At 41.3% G+C, this 18,501-nt stretch overlaps 1 protein-coding gene across 4 annotated transcripts in view; it reads right to left on the bottom strand.

The window, feature by feature from the left end:
• Positions 1-814: 814 nt before the first annotated feature.
• ldb1b (LIM-domain binding 1b) overlaps positions 815-18,501 on the bottom strand; it is a 36,045-nt gene continuing 18,358 nt past the window's right edge. For 2 of the 4 annotated variants that reach the window (XM_073472655.1, XM_073472673.1), the window contains 10 exons: positions 8,463-8,565; positions 7,146-7,190; positions 6,763-6,838; positions 6,567-6,669; positions 6,305-6,477; positions 5,320-5,442; positions 5,138-5,221; positions 4,326-4,449; positions 4,082-4,230; positions 815-3,037 (listed from right to left, as the gene is read on the bottom strand). In XM_073472655.1, coding sequence (XP_073328756.1) covers positions 2,807-3,037; positions 4,082-4,230; positions 4,326-4,449; positions 5,138-5,221; positions 5,320-5,442; positions 6,305-6,477; positions 6,567-6,669; positions 6,763-6,838; positions 7,146-7,190; positions 8,463-8,565 — 1,211 coding nt within the window. In that variant the 3' untranslated portion in view covers positions 815-2,806. Of the gene's footprint in view, positions 3,038-4,081; positions 4,231-4,325; positions 4,450-5,137; positions 5,222-5,319; positions 5,443-6,304; positions 6,478-6,566; positions 6,670-6,762; positions 6,839-7,145; positions 7,191-8,462; positions 8,566-11,795; positions 12,198-15,672; positions 15,878-18,501 lie in introns of those variants that run through there. The other 2 variants (XM_073472647.1, XM_073472665.1) reach the window with 2 other exon arrangements.

The following is an 18,501-nucleotide window of genomic DNA, read 5'->3' as shown; positions in this document are numbered from 1 at the left end:
TGAGAAGAGGAGCGATGTGCCGTACATCAGTTGGTATAGAATGGGAAAAGGGGAGAAAAGCACTTCAAGTTTGACTTTTTATCTTAACTCTTCCTCTCTCATCCTCTTCACAACAGTTGTTAAATGTCCTCTGTGGCTCTGGATCTTTCTCAAGTCTGCAAAAACAACCCATGATGATGTCTTGAATATAATGACAGTAGATAGCACGCAGCTTGTGGTGCTCGAAGTGCCAAAAAAATAGAAAAAACATTTGAATCACCAGAGCACCGCAAGCCGAGTGCCATCTAGTTCCATTATATTAAAGAGAAGGCAGACGTCTCTATGGTCAATATCTCCAACTCACACCAAAACAATCTATATGGATGAAAAGCAGTACAGGTAAGAGAAAAGATCTGTATTATTGGTTTGGGGTGTGTTTATAGATCCTTTAAAAACTTAAATGTATTCACACATGTAGTTGCACTCGTATAAAGCACTTTCTGTATTTAAAGGACTTTGTAATTCCTTAAAAAAAGGGAGATAAATGCTTTTTTATGTAAATCCAGAGAGGGCTCACATGCTGTGCTTTTCTCATGCTTCTCAGCAGTGGTTTAGTCTTCATCCTTGGGCTCCCTGCTGTCCAACTACAGGAACCATGACTCATCTTCCAGCTCTCTCCTGTACTGAAAACATCACTTCTACTAGTTAACTCCACAGTGTCAGAACTACATATCAAGAATTAAATTTAGGGTTTCAAAACCCAGAAACCTTGACCAGCACCAATGTCATTTATCAGCTGTAGGGCACCAATTGTAAATTCACCACATACACAATATTTTAAAGTGAAAATGTATCTTTTTATTGGTACCATACATTAATTATCAAGGGCAGAAACTAACGAAATCAAAAAATATATATCAAACGATGATTTTTCTACAGGGGTTGGAGAAGGTACAAGTCACCATTCAAACTCAATCATTAACTGTTGCTGGATCAACTGTGAACTGAAATGGAAATGTACAAAACAACAAACAGAGTCAGCTGTTTATAATCAGACTTCACAGACTCAGCATTGCTACCAAATATGCCGACTGAGCTTAATGTTAAGCTGGCTTTAGAAGATGCTTGGATGTTTCATGGTATCATTCTGTTGGTCATGATGGACACTGCACAAATGATGATCATTTAAACAAAAACTAAGTAAAAAACCTGTTTTAGCCGGTGATGAAACATGAAATTCACCGGTTAACTAAAATTCAGTGAGCACATTCACTTGACATCAAGTTGAAAGTTGCAGTACACAAAACTGTGATTAATGTTAAGTGAAAAATCGATTCCTTTATGGATGAAATACATGAATGAATTTCTAAAATCTCCAAAATAAATATAAAAGAAATCAACTGAAACATGTTAAATCATCACTCCATGGTGCCATTGTACCCCCGGGGGGTTTTGTAATTTAATTTACACAAGTTTTAAAAAAGAGGGAGGAGGAAAGAGCAGGTGGGAAGATAGAGGGGGACAGGTTCATGAGTGTTTTTTCTCCTTTTTCCTATTTTTGTTTCTTTACATTAGATCGGGATGGCTTTAGGTAAATCTAAGTAAGAATACATTTTATTACAGTCAGACAGAACTTTGCTACTACCTTAAATATACAAGCACAAATACACAAAAATTTAAATCTCCAAAAAAAAGGAACAAAAAGACAAAATAAAAACATCCACACTAAATTATTTCTCTTTTATAAACATAAAAGATAAAAACAATATATTTTAGAGGGGGGAGGGATAAAAGTCCTGTGTTGCTCCTTGGTCTGTAGCTTTTCAGTATTGGTAGAAAATAAAAAAGTAACAATTGAAATGAAGGCGTTTAATACAAATTAAAAAACATTCTAGGGAAATATATACTGTATAAAAACTCTTAAAATGTGTAGCTGTGTGTATGTGCGTGTGTGTGTTGTAAAGTCTCTCTGTTTGAAAGACTGCATCCATTGTAGTCTAATCAGAGATGGCTCGGGCACTAGGGGACTCAAAATCCTTCAATCATTAGGTTTAATTGTGTGTGTGAGCGAGTGTATCTGTCTGTGTGTGTAGTTTCCCTAGTGCCACATTTCAGCTCTCCTACTAGTGTGTGAATTTCAATGGTTTCATAGACTGATTCTAAATTCTGGTCCGTCTGCTTCGGCAAAGCCACAAATAAGCTCAGACTGCCTTTTCTCTCCTCGCACACTTCACACACACACACACACTCACACACACACATATACTCTATTAAGAAACATTACGAGTGACTCTTGCGTCAACAGAGCAGACCAGAATTGAGAGCCATGTTTAGAGGATGAGTGGACAAGTGGTCCCTAAGCAACTCGCCACCATGTCGAAGCCCCGCTGCCAACATCCCCTCCACCCCAGCCCTTCCTACATGTGAACTTCAGTGTGGATCGTTCAGTGTGCACAGTTCTCCCCTGGGTTAAAATCCCTGCGCCTCCTCGGTCACATCTACCGCCGGTCGCTGTCCAAACTGAAAGCTAGCGAGAGCAGGTGGGATATTTTGAGTGTGAGATGAGGGCATGGGGAGACAGAGGTGGGACACAGTGTCCAAACATGGGCAATGATGACAACTTGTAAAACGTCCTCAGGCTCAGTGACGTTGTCGGAGACATACTGAGCTCTCTCGCGCCACCTGTGTGTGATGACTCCGAGTGATGTCTGGGTTGGTGAGGGGGAGACGGACTGTTGCTGATGCACTCGTGGCTGTCAGGGTGGGGTGGGTGGGGCTTTGAGAAGTGACAGAGGGGGTTTGTGTTGAGGTCGCGGGGCTCTGGGCTCTACTGCGACGCCTGTGAGGTTGGGTTGTCGCTCTTGCTCTCCTGGCTGGAGGGGGCCTTGTTGTTCCAGGGCGAGTTGGAGCCAAGCGCCGGAGAGTTGTTGAAGCTGTCCTCGTCGTCGATGCCATTAGCCGCGTCGAACTGCGTGTTCTCCAGCCGTGTGATCAGACGCTCGTCTTCGTCGCCGAACTCGCCTCCCATCAGCGTAGGCTCTCCCACCACCATCACATCCTGCAGAAAAGAAGCCGGACATACATTAATTTAGTGGGGAGTAGGAATGTCAGTTTGGTTAAATGTGCTTTCGATAGCTCGACACCCATTAAACTGGTAACTAACTGGTTTTAATTATTTTTCCTTTTAGTCAGGCGCTCCATTGACTCAATGAGCTCCAGCACCCAGTCAGCACTGATGAAGTTATAGTTCTTCTATGAGACCTGTTCACCAGTCGCTTGTCAGAGTTGACATTACCCTGTCTAGCCTGACTTTCAGCTCACCCTTCTTCTTGTCAAAGTGCTTTTCCATGTGTTTAGCCCTGTGACGCACTGACTGGCAGCGTATCTCCTCAGACTGCCGCATGTCACGCTTTTCCGCCCAGCTAGCAGTGACGTGATCTTTGGTTGTGAGCCATCCTCAGACATGGCAGCAGGGTGCTTGCTCTTAATTCAGTATAGCATAGTTCTAGTAGAGCTACTAAACTGAAAAGTAGCATTACACATAACTTACATTTGACTTTGTTGCCGTTCTGGAGGAAATGTTCTCACGTTGAGCTTCACTTTTAACCTCGGACTGTTCTAGTGAAGCCATTAAGCAGTCTTTCTGTATGTTAATTAACCCAGAGGCCAACATAATTACTTTTGTTTATTTATAGTTATTTACTTTAGGTGCATTTATCCCTAATTTACTTGTCACAGCTTCATTACTCTCAAGTATTAAGTCACTTATCTGACTTATCTAAGAAGTGGTAATTCATTTATAATTATGTAATCAATATGTGTCATGTATTAATACCTGTGGGTTTGTTTTCACTTTAAATAAAAAGTTGTGAAGGGAATACTTGTTATAGGCCATGTATGTACACAGCAATGTGACATATTGTGCCATCTTGTTTTGGTGTAACATTGTTTTATGTCACTGTGTCAGGCTCTGGTTGCCATTATGACACGTAAACGTCCCGCGATGAATGAGTGCAGCAGTTTGTGTGTGAACACAGAGGAAATGTTTCTGCTGGAGGTGTAATAGCAGACTACCAACGCTAGGTAGCAGTGATGTACTCACTGGAACTTGGCTGGACAGGGGGAAGCCACTGCCAGGGCTTTTCTTTTTGTTGTTGTTATTGTTGTTAGTTCCTCCTCCTCCGCTGATGGTGCTGCCACCTGACATCTTACGCTTCCGCCTTTTGTTTGGGGCCTGTCTCGATGGCTCAGCTGCAGAGAGGGGATGACAGGAGAGTTACAGATTCAGTTACTGTGGTTGTTTGTGTGATGGTGTGTGCCTAAATCTGTGCATTGTGTTTGTCGACCTGGTGGTGCCACCATCCTCTGCCATTTCTGGAAGAGGCAGGTCTTGAGGCAGTCTCTGGGGCTGAGGCTGTATGTCTTGTGTCTGGACATCAGCTCCTGCATGGGCTCCAGAATCACACACAGCTGGAGGAGGGAACAAAGAGAGGCAGCAGGTTAGAGATTACACGGTGCTTCAGATCATTAGAGAGGCTCTGATTGATCGAGCACCATGATTATCAGCTGGTGTTCAGACAAATGACTCCATCGGTGAACTAAAAATTCTCTGATCGAAAAACCTGAGGGGCAGAGACAGGGGTGTGATGTTTTGCCGTGTTAATTTGAGACCCATAATTGGTAGATTTAAAAAAGCATTGTCTCCCTAATTTGTCTGCAAATCAGGTAGTCAACCAGGCCGGGAGCTCCTTACCCTCACAGCAGAGATCAAACGTCCTATAACAGCAACAGTAAATGATTGCTATAACCATGTTATGGCTTAGTTACTGTTTAGATAAACAAGACCTTTAGCTCTAGTGATGACGTATAGTGTGGTTATTTTAAACCATTTTTAATTCAACTGTGATATATATAATTACATGCACAGCATTCAAAGATTTTGGCCATGTCGTTAACCCCTATTCATCACTCTTGAAACTCTGTTTTGGATAAAATCCTCCAAATAAATGAGTCGTCTACTTCAACTACTTCATCAGAATCTACTTTGAAAGCTCTGAACTAAACCATGGCTGGACTATCATTACGCCACCTTAAAGAAAAAAACGTTCAAGAGCAGTGTCGTTCTGGAGGTAATATGTTGTATTTGTGCTCCACTCACTCGGAGGTAGTTGAGGGTGGAGTTCGACAGGCCACATCTTGTTATGTTTTTGGACAGCTGGTCCAGCATCTGTGGGTCCTGGGCCTGAAACATCAACAGAGGACAGATTTCAAATCTCAAACTCACACAAACACATCATTGTATACATCAGTGAACTACATGTAGCCAGTGTGTGCACTCACATGCATGGCCAGTATACTGCGGGGGATGAGTTCACGGTGTTGTCTGATGCTGAAGTGCCACGTCTTTATCCTCATCATGTCGTCAAACATGAACTCCAGGTACAAGCGCCCTTCTACACACACCTGCAGCAGTTCAGAGGACTCAGGTCAGTTTACAGCAGTTGAACTCTATACAGAGATGGGTACAAGCTTCACCTCTGCCCACAGATGTAAAGCAAACACTACACTATGTGTATTATTAGGGTTGTAAGCCAGGGTGATCACATTGCTGAAGACTTTCAAACTATAAAGTGGCTTGCAACCAAGTTTCAATGAGATTTAGATTTAGGCTTTACTCCATAGAGACCCTGCAAAGGGGTGTGTATCCATCTCTTTAAAGGAGGGAAAGTTGACAGTAGAGTTGTAACAATTAGTCGATTAACGATTAGTTGTTCAAAAGAAAAGTAAATGCTAACTATTTTGATAATTGATTAATCATTGCAGTCATTTTCCAAATAAAAATTTTAAACGTGCTGGGTCCAGCTTCCTAGATGTAAGGACTTGCTGGTTTTATTTGTCATTTATGATGGTAAGCAGTAGTTTTGGACTGTTGGTTGGACAAAAGAAACAATTTGAAGATGTCACTTTAGGTTCTGGGAAATTGTAATAAGCATTTTTCAGAACCTTTTGGCATTTTGTAGACTAAACGGTTAACTGTGAAAATAATCTGCAGATTAATCCACGATGAAAACAATTGTTAGTTGCAGCCCGAGTGAACAACCATTCACAGTAAACTTAAACCGGCTTTTTAAAACCTTTGTTGTTTCCACATAAATCATTCCAAATGTTTGCATTGTTTTTGTGAAACCTTAACTTCTTATCAACCTGTACTTACAAGCTCAATAATATCTGTGTTGTTTTCAAACCGTATCATAATTGACAGAAAAAGCTTTACATATTTTAAACAAGATGTGGACCGGTAAAAACTAGAGAGACAAACACACACCTGTGTGAACATGGGCTTTCCATTTTGGGTGACCATGGTGCACTGATCACAGTCAAGGGAGACAAAGTTATTGTGGAAGGACTCCTTGGGATGTTTCAGCACATAATAGAGCTCAGTTGCACCGCCCTCGAATATACTCCGGAAGTACCTTGGAATCAACGTCCGGCCAATTGCTTCAGAGGAGGAGAGAAGACAAATGTTACAGTACGCAGACCATTTGTGACTGTGGGGCTTTACATTAAAGGCTGACTTTGTCTCTTACTGTAGCGTTTGGGTCCATCTTCCAGACAGAAAGTAATGGTCAACATGGCATCATCTTCAAAGAACTCTGTAGTAAATGCATCCCACCACAGATTATCACACTCCTACAGGGTGTAGAGGGGGAGAACAATCAGTTAGCAACACAATTCTTGGATTGTTCTGAGAGTGTGTGTGTGTGAATGTACATGCCTACGAACCTCTGTCCAGTTCTGTAGCCGTTTGTTAAGTTCAAATATTCTGTAGTCTGTCTGGTTGCCATATGGTGTGTGCCTCCTGGTCCATCACAGAAAGCCAGAAGGAGGAGGAAACAAAAGCAGGACAGGATGTAGAGAACAGTCAGCTTGTGGTATTATGAACGGTATAAATCAAGAAAATCATCCTGATGGCAGCAAGGTTTAACCTCTCACAGCTTCCATACTTATAGAGCTGTTCCACCATCTAATTTAGTCTTGTCACAGACTTAATGCAAAATCTCTATTAGGAGTGAGATAAGAGCACAACTTCGCACCACCTTATCTTTACTTGTGTTATTAGTGCCTTTCACACCAGCTAGAGATAATGAGAAATAATGCAGCCTTACCCTATTCCTGGCTCCAGGTATGTGGGAGGATACATTGGGGTGGGACTGGAGAAACAAGAGACGGAGAAATTATTACATTCAGCTATAGTGCTAATATGCCCTCCTCCACGAGCTGGTCTGTCTTTACAACCCTGGGATGCAAGCCAAACATGGCACAAATTGGATGATACAAGGAGACAGTAAATAACAACACCTCTCAGACACACACACACACACACCGCAACGGAAGCCGATTTGATTACTGCAAAAAGACAAGCTGTGAAGCACACTGCACAGTCCTGCAGAGGTATACCCATTAACTTTACTGGGCCACGTAAGTCAAGTCAAATCAATGGTAGCATTAACACCAGTCACACACAGCCACTCCAGTATTTTCACTTAAGTGGGTGGTGTTAATGGTGATAGACTATACTCTTAAATACACTGGTTATTGGATCAAACTTTCACCAAATGACAGGAGATTGACAGCTGCTAAAATATCCCCAATAACCTTCCTGTACCCAGGGGTGTTCCCCGAACATGTGTTGTATACTGTATGATACACTTACATGAAATTAAAAGGGGCAAAAAGGTATCATTTAGTTGACAACTGCCAAATGTTTTGTTAATAATAATAATGACAATTATTCATAATAATCAAAGTAATTTTTCAAGGGAAAAAAGGTCTAAATTCTCTGAATCCAATTACCAATACTTTTGGTTTCTTTCCTCCCCTATGACAGTAAACTGAACACCTTTGGGCTGTGGACAAAACAAGACATTTAAGAACTTCTTCTTGGGCTTTAGGAAACACGGATCAACATTTTTATTATACATTTTATAGATGGGAAAAAATGTATTAATCAAGAAAATAACCAACAGATTAAATGACGATGAAGATAATTGATAGTTGAAGCCCTAATTGAAATGTTTCATATTCAGCACCTGATTCTGGGATATGACATTACCCTGTTACAGTAAAGTACAAGTGTCCAGTCAGTGCACCTGACAGGACAAACACAGTGCTACCTGGACTGTACCTGGATTTAACCTCAGGTTAGAACTGGGAAAATAGGCAGCTGATCTGGGAACAAATCTCAAGAAACTATCCACTAAACCAGTTTCTCAGTCAATTTGAAAATGGGAATGGGCATCTTGGAGTAACTGTTCAAGACGCTTCACTCTGTGTGCATTTTAAATTCACAATACAGTGCTGCTTGTTGCTATCTAGCTATATAAACATGGTATACATTAATACAAACACCTGTCGAAGACGTTTAAAGGCCATGACTCAACTCCTCACCCAGAAAACACACAAAAAACAGACATAAAACTCACCCCACGTCTCTGTCCAGCATGGTGCCGGGGTGGAAAGGGGGGAAAGTGCTACCGTTGGGGGGCTCCTTGGGGGAGTACAGTTTGAACGACTTGGAGGAACAGCCTGGAAGAGAGGCGAGAAAAAAGAACATAAATGTTGTGTTTAATTTTCACATTATAGTTTCAAGGGTTATTTAACATGTTAGATATGAGGGGTTCTAGATAATGGCAAAAGTTAATCTAAAACAATGTGACAGCTAAACCCAACTAAGCATGACTCATGTGTCAAAGTAGGTAATAAATACTCCTTTTTTAAGCCACAAAATTAACGATTGACACTGCAAACCTTTCAGCGTGTTTTGAACGCTGACTCATGTGAGAATAAATTCCTAAATTATAAGACAAAATTAGAGCTGCACAATTAATCCCAATAAATCGAAATCGTATGAAGATGAAGGTAAAACGTGATAAAACAGAATTATAATTAAGTACTGTAGTGCTACAGAGATGCCATGGTCTATAAATCATGTTCTCCTGATATAAGAAAACATGTTTCTTTGGTACAGACCCCAACAAATGGCAAATCATCATGATTTTATTTTTTTATTTTGGGAAAATTAAATGTTAGCAAAAATGATGATTCACACTAACCGTAAATCACATCGCAATGTCTGTCAAAATAATCGCAATATGGTCCAAAACCTTGTGGATTACAGTCCCCACTAAACAATATGCAAATATATGTGATTATTTTGACAGAGTTTGCCATTTTCATGAGTCATGATTTTAGTGGGAATGGTAATTTTTGCATTTCATTCTCACTGAAAAAATACAAAAATGACGACGATGTGATTTTTGCTGGGGTCTGCACAAAACAAACATGTTCTCTTAGGTCTGAAGAACATGATTTGTGTGCCGGGGACAGCTCTGTAGCACCACAATGCTTCATTTTTAATGGTATGTTGTGACACTTCTTGCCTATCTCAAGAAACTGCAGCTCCTGCACTTTGGATATTGCACTTAGCTGTACTCTAATTTTGCTATTAGTTTGATCAACTGTTCAGCCCCAAATTTATGGTATTTCTAATGTTATTTTTTCACTTTTTTACAAAGAATGACTGTATCATGTGAAGGTGAGGGCACTGAACTAGCCAGTATGTCCCAGTTTCAGTTGGCTGCACTCATTCACGGGTCATCCCCAATACAACAATCTTGTTTCATAAACACCCAAAACAACAACATGATGAGGAGGGAGCATCCTGTAAACAATGCTGCTACTGCTACACTGCAGCCCTCCATCTGCAAATGCCAAACACAAACAGATGGACCAATACTGACTCAATTCACACCCACATACTTTTTTATTATTATTTTTTTTAAAAACACACAAAAATGGGTGAATCCCTCCCTAACACACACAGCTCCAACCCTTGTTCTACTCTAATTGCCCAGCTCTCCTATAAAGGCCATCCAGGCGTGGCGGCCTCTAGGTCATGACCCCTGCCGTCACCATGGTGAAGCCCCGCCTCATTAATGTCTCTCTGTCTTGTCTCTGCATATTAAACCTATCTCTGACACTGTGTGTGTGTGAGAGAGAGAAAGAGATATATGTATATCTAGAGACACAGACATGAAATACACTTTAATTGTATTAATAGGATGTTCTTCAGCAGGGGAAATTTTGATTTGACAACACAGGGGTGGGTGTGACAAATAATATTCTTGTATATGGTATGACAAGTGTATAATTGCCTCTCGTCTGTGAGAAGAGTTTAAAAAAAGCAGACATTTTCCAGTATTATAGACTCACATTCAAATGTGTCCTTCTGTATTTTGATTGAGGACATTACATTACTATAAACACACAAATATCAACAGAGAGACGGACAAACAGCCGAGCTGAACACTGACATCAGGACACACACTGATACAAACTAGATTAGTAAATCAGTCATCTATGTTCGTATCCATTTCAAATCAATCTTCTTTTATACAACTGCAACTTCTCTTTTAGGAGATGAGTTACATCCCTACTAGTTTCCATTCTACTAGGATATTACTGTTATTATGGCCTCATAGTAATTATAGAAGTCAATTAAAAAAATGTTTTCCATAAAGAGGAGCACAGTTTCCTCAAAACAAGACCTACATCTTCGACATGGGTATAAAGCCATAGGGCCTCCATCCATTTGAAACCCTGCCTTCACTTTGTGTAAAAACAAGTTGTTTACTGTGTGAGGCAGCACTGCTATGCTATAGGCTGGAAAAACAAATGGGATTGATAAATAAATAAATAAATAATCGATGGTTATGTGTCCATTAGTTGTTGAGAGCTCCATTAGCTCCTCTCCTCTCCTGTTAGCGGTTAATGACAGGCAGTCACAATCACATCAGCTGGACTCCACTTCCTCCACTGGGAATCATGTTCCTCTCTCTTACAAGTAGACACAGTAACGTTACACTATGCATACATACACACACTATACGTGCATACATATATTATCTTCCTGGAGTGGGTGTAGGTAAGCCAATTTTCGCTACAAATCATATCCCAAATGTTGAGATAACACCCTTAACATTTGATTTCACCTGTACTCCAGACACAGAAATCAATTCAGCATAAAGTTTCCTCAACATAAGAATAACCTGTAGTGGTTTTGGACTCCTGCCACCCCAGACTGCCACCATGATTGCTCTGGGGGACAAGTAGCATATCCAAACGGAATATTAGCTATAGCTAGGTTATACTGATCCATTAACCCACTGTAGCAAACTTTTCACAAATAAACGATTTAAATCTGTGGTATTTTATAAGCCACATTTAAAAAAAAACCTTGCTCAGCGTATGTGTAGCTCATAACTTCACCAGTCAAAGCACAAATGACATGGAGTTGTCTGGTTACAAAGGCAATTAGAAAGGCAGCAAGCGCATAATGCTAACACTTAGCTGTTAGCTAGGCTAAAATATGAAACACAGGTGATTTCGGGACGCTAGTAAACTTCGCTACATAATACCAACAAGCATTCATTTCAACCAGCAAGACAGCGAGGCAAACGTAGACTGAACCCGACCAAAAACCTCGACATTTTCAACCACCAACACGTCCACTGTACACAACACTGCCTCGTAGGCCTGCAGGGCAAGCTAACGTTAGCCAGCCAGAAAACAGTGAGTAACCAGTTAGCTGGTGTTAGCCGCATTGCTAACGCCTCAGCGTTAAATCCCTTTCCAGCGAGAAATCACCGAAATAAGACAAGAAATAACAACCGCGGCGGCTCGTAAACCACATTTAATCGCCACAGCAGACAGACATTACGGTGAGTGTGTGTGTTTGGAGAAAGCGACCCCTTTACCTGCAAAGAAGTCCAATCAGAAAATTGGTGTTTACAGATCCGTGATGATCGCCCGTGTGCACGCTCCGTGCGTAAAGACGGATAGGCCCGCTGGACGGCGGTTGGCTGGACGCAACGTACCAACACAATACGTCCCTCTGAACTGGATCAATGAAAAAATCTCCTCAAACCGCGAGACTGGAGGGGAAAAAGGCCTAAATTGCGGGAGTCGGTCGGTTATGTTTTGTCCCGCATGAGGCCTTGTCAGTGGGCTGAAGCCTGCTGTGGGTTTACATACGGACCCAGATGAGCCCTTTGTTCACGGGAGGACATGAACAATAGCTGTAGGCCCTCCTCCTCCTCCTCTCCCTCCGCAATGCATTTGCTCCTCTCTCCTCTGCCCAGCACCGCCAGCCGCCCTCTCCCCCTTCTTCTCCTCCTCCCCCCACTAATGCACAACTGCACATGAAGGTTGTCTGGTAAGCATTTTTTTTTCTTGCTTCCTCCTCCCTGCATCCCATCCCTTCCTTGTAACTGACACAGATGAGAATTGGCCTAATGTAGCCAAGTGGGAGTGTGTGTGTGTGTGTGTGTGGAAATAAAGATCATGCTGACTGCAAAGTGGTTTTCATGTTTGCCTAATTAGTGCACATCAGCTTGCTGCAAACAACTGAAGTGAGACCGTGACAGCCAACATGAGCCTGCTCATATGCATTATACACAGTGTGGGTCCATGCAGTGCTACGCGTAAACAGCTGATGCAGCAGCCTGATCAGTCAAAAGTAGATTAAGATCTTCTAAATTAACTTCCATGTAAGGATAACAGACTTGGGTTGTTTACAATTAATTGTGCCTTTGAGTTTGTACACTGAACTGTCTCCAAGGTAAACCAATAAATCCATTACCATTGGGAATCTCTCCCTCTTTCTCTCTCTCGACGCACACACAAACACACACACTCACACAAAAACACACACACACACACAGGAAGCACTAAGCCAAAAGGAGAATCCCATAGGCCGCTAAATCTGCTTAAATCGCCTCAAATTATAATCAGATATTCAGATCAGAGCCAGCAAGGACTCACCCATATGGCCAAAGTTGGGATATAAAAAGAACAAGCAGTATTAGGTCAATAGTTTTTCATATATTCATGCAAATGCGATGCACATTATTCATCCCGAAAGTCTGGGACTCCTAACATTTCTGAGCGCTGATCCCACATCGAGTTTTCTTTCCTTTCTAACATTGAAGATTTTCCCCTGGCTCATTTATTGAAGGACACTGCGGCCACCAGCTTGAATGTGGCTCTGATTTATTCACTACCCATGTACACAGAGAGTGAAAACACAATGTTTCATAAATGATTTATTTGCAAATTAAGTCGCTCTTGGGAGACGCTCTGTGGAAACGGTTAACAGGCTTTCTCAGAGGCTGCTGTGCACCTGAACACCGGCACTGATAGGTAATTTTGTTATAACATAATTCAGCATTATTAAGCATCAAACAGAATAGAATAGAAAAAGAGGCACAAGTGTGAATAGTCTGACCTACAAATACAGGGTGTATACATATAAGTAAGTCTTATTCTGAACCATGATGATCATGTGGAGGATCATGACCGAGAACAACTTTTTAAAAATGTGTTTTTTAGACAAAGAGTGCTCAGATTAATTTGAGTTAGTGTAAACAGTGAAGCTCCAGGGTGCATTTCAAGGATCAACTCCACAAACTGAGTTTGGATATTGTGAGCATGATAGATGTTTTTCATTTGCTTTATTGCACAAGTGCACATAAAATGTATAACTGCTTACATCGCTTGCAATATTTTGTCTGATTTAAACTGGCTCTGTGCAACTTTTGTGTTGTGTTGGAAGCCGGTTGTTAGTTTATATTTGGAGACTCCATTTCCAAACTAACGCTGGCTACTGTTGCTCTCTGTTTGAGAAAGGCGCTGAGACGAGGCACTCAAGAACGTGAAAAAAGTCACATCCTTTGGACTGTCTTGGGAAAATCCCAACTGAGTCCTTCTCAATTCTCCACAGTCCAGCAGCGTTAAACAACTTAAACATATCGTCCAAATAGGCAACCAAGAGAGACGGGGAGGATCTCATTTTTCACGTCACGTTACAATCCCCTCACATATATATCATTATATTTGCTCTACAAATAAACTTGCCTTGTTGTAAATTGCTACTGATTTTAACATAGAGCCGCTTTAAAGAAAAGAAAAAAATAAAGAAAACTAGCTCCCTTTATAAAAAAATATTTTTAGATATAAGATATTATGAAAATGACAACAAGAAAGTAATAAATTTATCTTTTTTTGGTAAATTCACTAAATGAAAGGCCAATTCACTGACTCACTTTTTTTGTCTTTATGTAGCCTTACTGGATAGAACAGCTGAAGATTTTGGACAGGAAATTGGAGAGGGAGAAAGGAGACAACAGGCAGCAAAGGGTCACAGGTTCGAACCCGGGCCGCTACAGTAAGGACACATAGGCGCATCTACCAGGTGAACTAGCAGAGCTCACCGTGCCACTTCTATGTCTGCCAAAGATTGATGACATAGAATTTTGGGCCTTGAAATAGAGCTATTTCATTCATCATCTTCAATATTCTGACATTCTGGAGACAGAGAAGCCTGGTATGATGATTTCTTATCTTATTTTCCAGACTGTGTCTGTTAACGGTACTTTCCTGCTTTCTCAAACTTTATTCTGACATATTTGCAGATCTTCTCTGTCTGGATGTGCAGTCTTGGAAGATGTTTCCCTTACGTTAGCAAAACAAAGACAGCAAACTCTTTGCAGACTCCCATGTTGGGAGAGTGCAGTGAAGTGCACAGTCTCCCAGAGGCAGACGTGTTGAGAGGATAAGCTGCTTGGAGGCCTGTCTCTCACCCGACCAGCGACAAAGATGCCCGGGCTGAGTTTATGTATATTGGTCCGACCATGGTAAGCTTGTGACACGAGCACTTCGCAGCTCACGCAGCTCCTGTCAGTCCTTTGGCAGCATCTTTGTGTGTCTAGTACCAGGGGGAGGTGTAGTCAGTAGTAGCTTAGAGTGTCTGTTGTGGGTGACTTATGTGGATTTGCCTATCTTACATTCGCTGGCCCCTGTAGCCATGGCAACACGAGCAGTCAATGCTGTCACAACCGGAGCGAGGCAAAGAATCATCCATGGAAATGGACACACGAGGGTTAATCCTGTGTGTGTGTGTGTGTGTGTGTGTGTGTGTGTGTCGCCAAAGCTCGCCCATTGAAATGGTACATGACGGGGTTAATCCCCACTGAATGTGTGTGTTTGTGTGTGCGTGTGGTGATGGAGAAGAGGTGGGGGTGGGAGGTGTGTCAGGATAAGGCTTGAAGGGCTTACACACACCGTCTCTTTCGCTCTCAGGCATCGGGCCGGCCTTATCTTCAACCAGCACCCCAACCAGCGAGTCTCACACACACACACACACACACACACACACACACACACACACACACACACACACACACACACACACACACACACAGCTGCCCTAACCTTCACTTCACCAGCTATAGCCTCATTTTCCAACTTGCAGTCACACATTCACACCTAAAGCCATAAATCCATGTACAATAAGTGATTAAAGCTGGAGCGCGCTGTGGCTGAATAAACTCCCTGAAGTGCATGGTGTGATGTTTTCACTAAGCTTACATTTAAACCTACAAGTGCAACTTGTTTAATTCACTAGTATCAAAGTCACAAAAAAAGAGAGGAAGCAGACTTGTAGGGCATTTTTCTGAACACCTACACCAAGAAAAAAATCTTTCTCAGCTTCTACGATTAGTTTGACCTCAAAGGGTTTTGTCGCTCAATCAGCTGTGAGAAAAACAACAAGGAAAAAGTCAGTAAGAGACTTACCACCTTCAGTTTCTAGCTGTTCTGTCATCGCCATTTTGTCACCCACAGATACACTTTCACAGCTCCATACTGATCTAACTCACAGACTCGGTCTCTGTTTTCATGCCTCACCCTCTCTCTGATATCTCCCATGTCCAGACTGTCAGGCTCAGGGGCACGAGGAGGGGGGAGAAGGATGCCTACGGTATGTGTATGTGTGTGCTATGAGAGTGTGCGTGCCTGTCTGCGCGTGTGTGTGCGCTCTCACGCATGTGTCGCCTTGTGTATGTGCAAATGTGTGCAGCCTGCCACTTCCACTCACTAGTCAACAGGAAACTGAGCGGCACACACATCTGCCAGAGTTCTGATAACAACCGTCCCAGTCGGCCTCCCTTCAACACAGTCTCAAACACTGATCTGGGGACAGTCTTGTGTCGGTATGAGTGTAGAGACAGCCCTGACTAAACTGATCCTATAGCTTAAAGATGAGAGATAACTTTTAATGAGAGTCACATCAGTTAATTGTTGTTTTTTCCATTTTGTACCCCAAACAGGAATAAAAACAAGACCACTCCTGTTTTCATAGATTGCGTTCACTAGGATTCTTCCACAGAGGGTCATGCAAAACTACTGTTTCATGGGATTTTACCACTCCATAGTAATAAAGTCAAACATACTGTACAATGGCACTGGCAAGAGGTGGCCAGTGGGGCCGTGGCCACCCTCATACCATACCCATGTTCGAAAAACAGAAAAAAAAAGTGCCCTCTTTGTTGACCCAATGGTAAAAAAAAAAAAAAAAACATGACAAAGCATCCTCTAGGTTTCCCTTCCAGTGGACAGAAGCGCCTGTAGTGCCCTCTGGGGTATAAATGTATCACTACTTTCTGCTTGCTTGTGCCCCACCGCATACAGCTGGTGCCCTTTTTATTTTTTTTACCCCTGCCCCTCAAACATTCTGAGTCGCTACGGAGTTGGCCAATATTATTGGCTGATATTGGCCTATCACAGATACATTGCTATCGTCATATATGTTGTCTGATGTGAAAACTTTTTTAGAGATTATAAAGCAGAAAAAGATCCCTGAGATCATTTATAATTATTAAAATCCCAGATAAGTTTACTGTTTCAGGGAAATGATGTTGTTTTATACAATAAAGTTTCAAGTTGAACTGTGAAATATCCTGCCTCCGTTACATATCTTTGTCTGTGTTTGATAAACACATTTGATAATCACACCACCAAAATGTGTGTATATCATTATATTAATATATTAATATCATAATTCGTTACTCACAAACAATGGTATCAGCCCCAACATTGGAGGCGCTGGGCATTAATATCTACCTAATATGTTTCTGAGTATGCATAAGGTGCTTCTATTTATTTAAATCAATGTATGTATAGTTTTCATACTAGTTATTGTGAAAGAAAATAACAAATGCATAACCAGCCAGCTGCTTTTAAATATCCATCAATGTGTCGGACTGTCATGCCATGATTTTCACTGGTCAGCCCTGTGACAGATTTCTGGGGGCCCGACTGATACATCAATAACACAGATTGTCCCATTTCTTTCTATGGAAGCTAAACGTCTCTGGAGCTCTTTTCAGTGGCCACTGTCACTGCCAGTTTTGATACTTCTGGCAGCTCGGCTCTTTCCTCTCTTATTGGATCAGATGGAGGAACAGAGATCTATCTGTCTGATTCCGCTCTGATAAAAGATCCAAAGGACACGCTGTCACTTTTAGGAGGAATGAGCGCTAACAGAGAACATTTGCCAACTTTAGACAAAGAGTCTGAGTCAGAATCACCCACACTTTTCTGCAGCAGTACTTGTACTTTACTTGAGTACCTCAATTTTGTGCTATTTTATACTTCCGCTCCAATACATTTCAGAGGCAATATTGTACTTTTGCACAAAATTTATCTGACAGCTAAATCCTTGTTACTTTACTGAGAGCCCAGTCGCCAGGATTAAAAGTTGGCAGTTAACATTTCTAGATATTTCAGATGTTTTTAACAAGATCTCATGACATCTCCTGTTGTGTTTGTGGAGACTAAAACAGGTATTTTAAACCAAGTGGGTTCTGTGCCTAAATCTAACCAGACAATAAGCACAGTGTTGTTACAAGATAAAAGTGAAATTGAACTTAAAGAATCATAAAGTTGCACCATAAAAAACATGTATTCTGATCATTGGGTTACTGTTCAGGTTTGGGTTTAACACAAGCATAGTGGAATAATGACTGGAATACAATGTACTGTTACAAATTAAACACTCCCAACAATATTTAAAGTAATTAAACTTATCTTAACCTCAGCCAACTGCCACATAACAATGTTTCTTTGACATTCTTCTTCTTCTACTACTTCTGCTTGACCCAACTAACTGTTTCCTTTGTTCAATATAGTTTGAAGTTTTAATGAACATCATTTTTGTTTGTTATCCCAGATAAATAGGCTAAGGAAGTAGCTAAAGCCATGGAGAATGAAAAAACAACTACACCAAACCTGCTAAAAGGCAACTTGCCTAGCTTAGCAAAACAGTAGACTAACTGCCATATTGCTTTTGACCGTTTTAGTTGTTATGTCAATGATTTTTCATTGTGAGGTAATTAGTGTAAAAGGTATTACATTAAATAAAGTCATTAAATCCGATCTATTACTTTTACCTCATTAAAATGTTTTGTCCTTAATACCAGAGCTGAGCAAAAATATAGTTTTCAAAAACAAAATCACTGTAGTTCTGACAGTGTGCTCACATACCATAGATAATTTATCCGTGGGTCTGAGGTTAACCTGAAGATTAATAATGTAGGTGTATTCTGGACTGATATCTCCACAATC

The sequence above is a fragment of the Pagrus major genome, chromosome 1 (assembly GCF_040436345.1).
Source record: "Pagrus major chromosome 1, Pma_NU_1.0".
NCBI lineage: Eukaryota > Metazoa > Chordata > Actinopteri > Spariformes > Sparidae > Pagrus > Pagrus major.
Note: the sequence above shows the minus strand (reverse complement) of the source record. Positions and strands in the feature narration are given on the sequence as shown.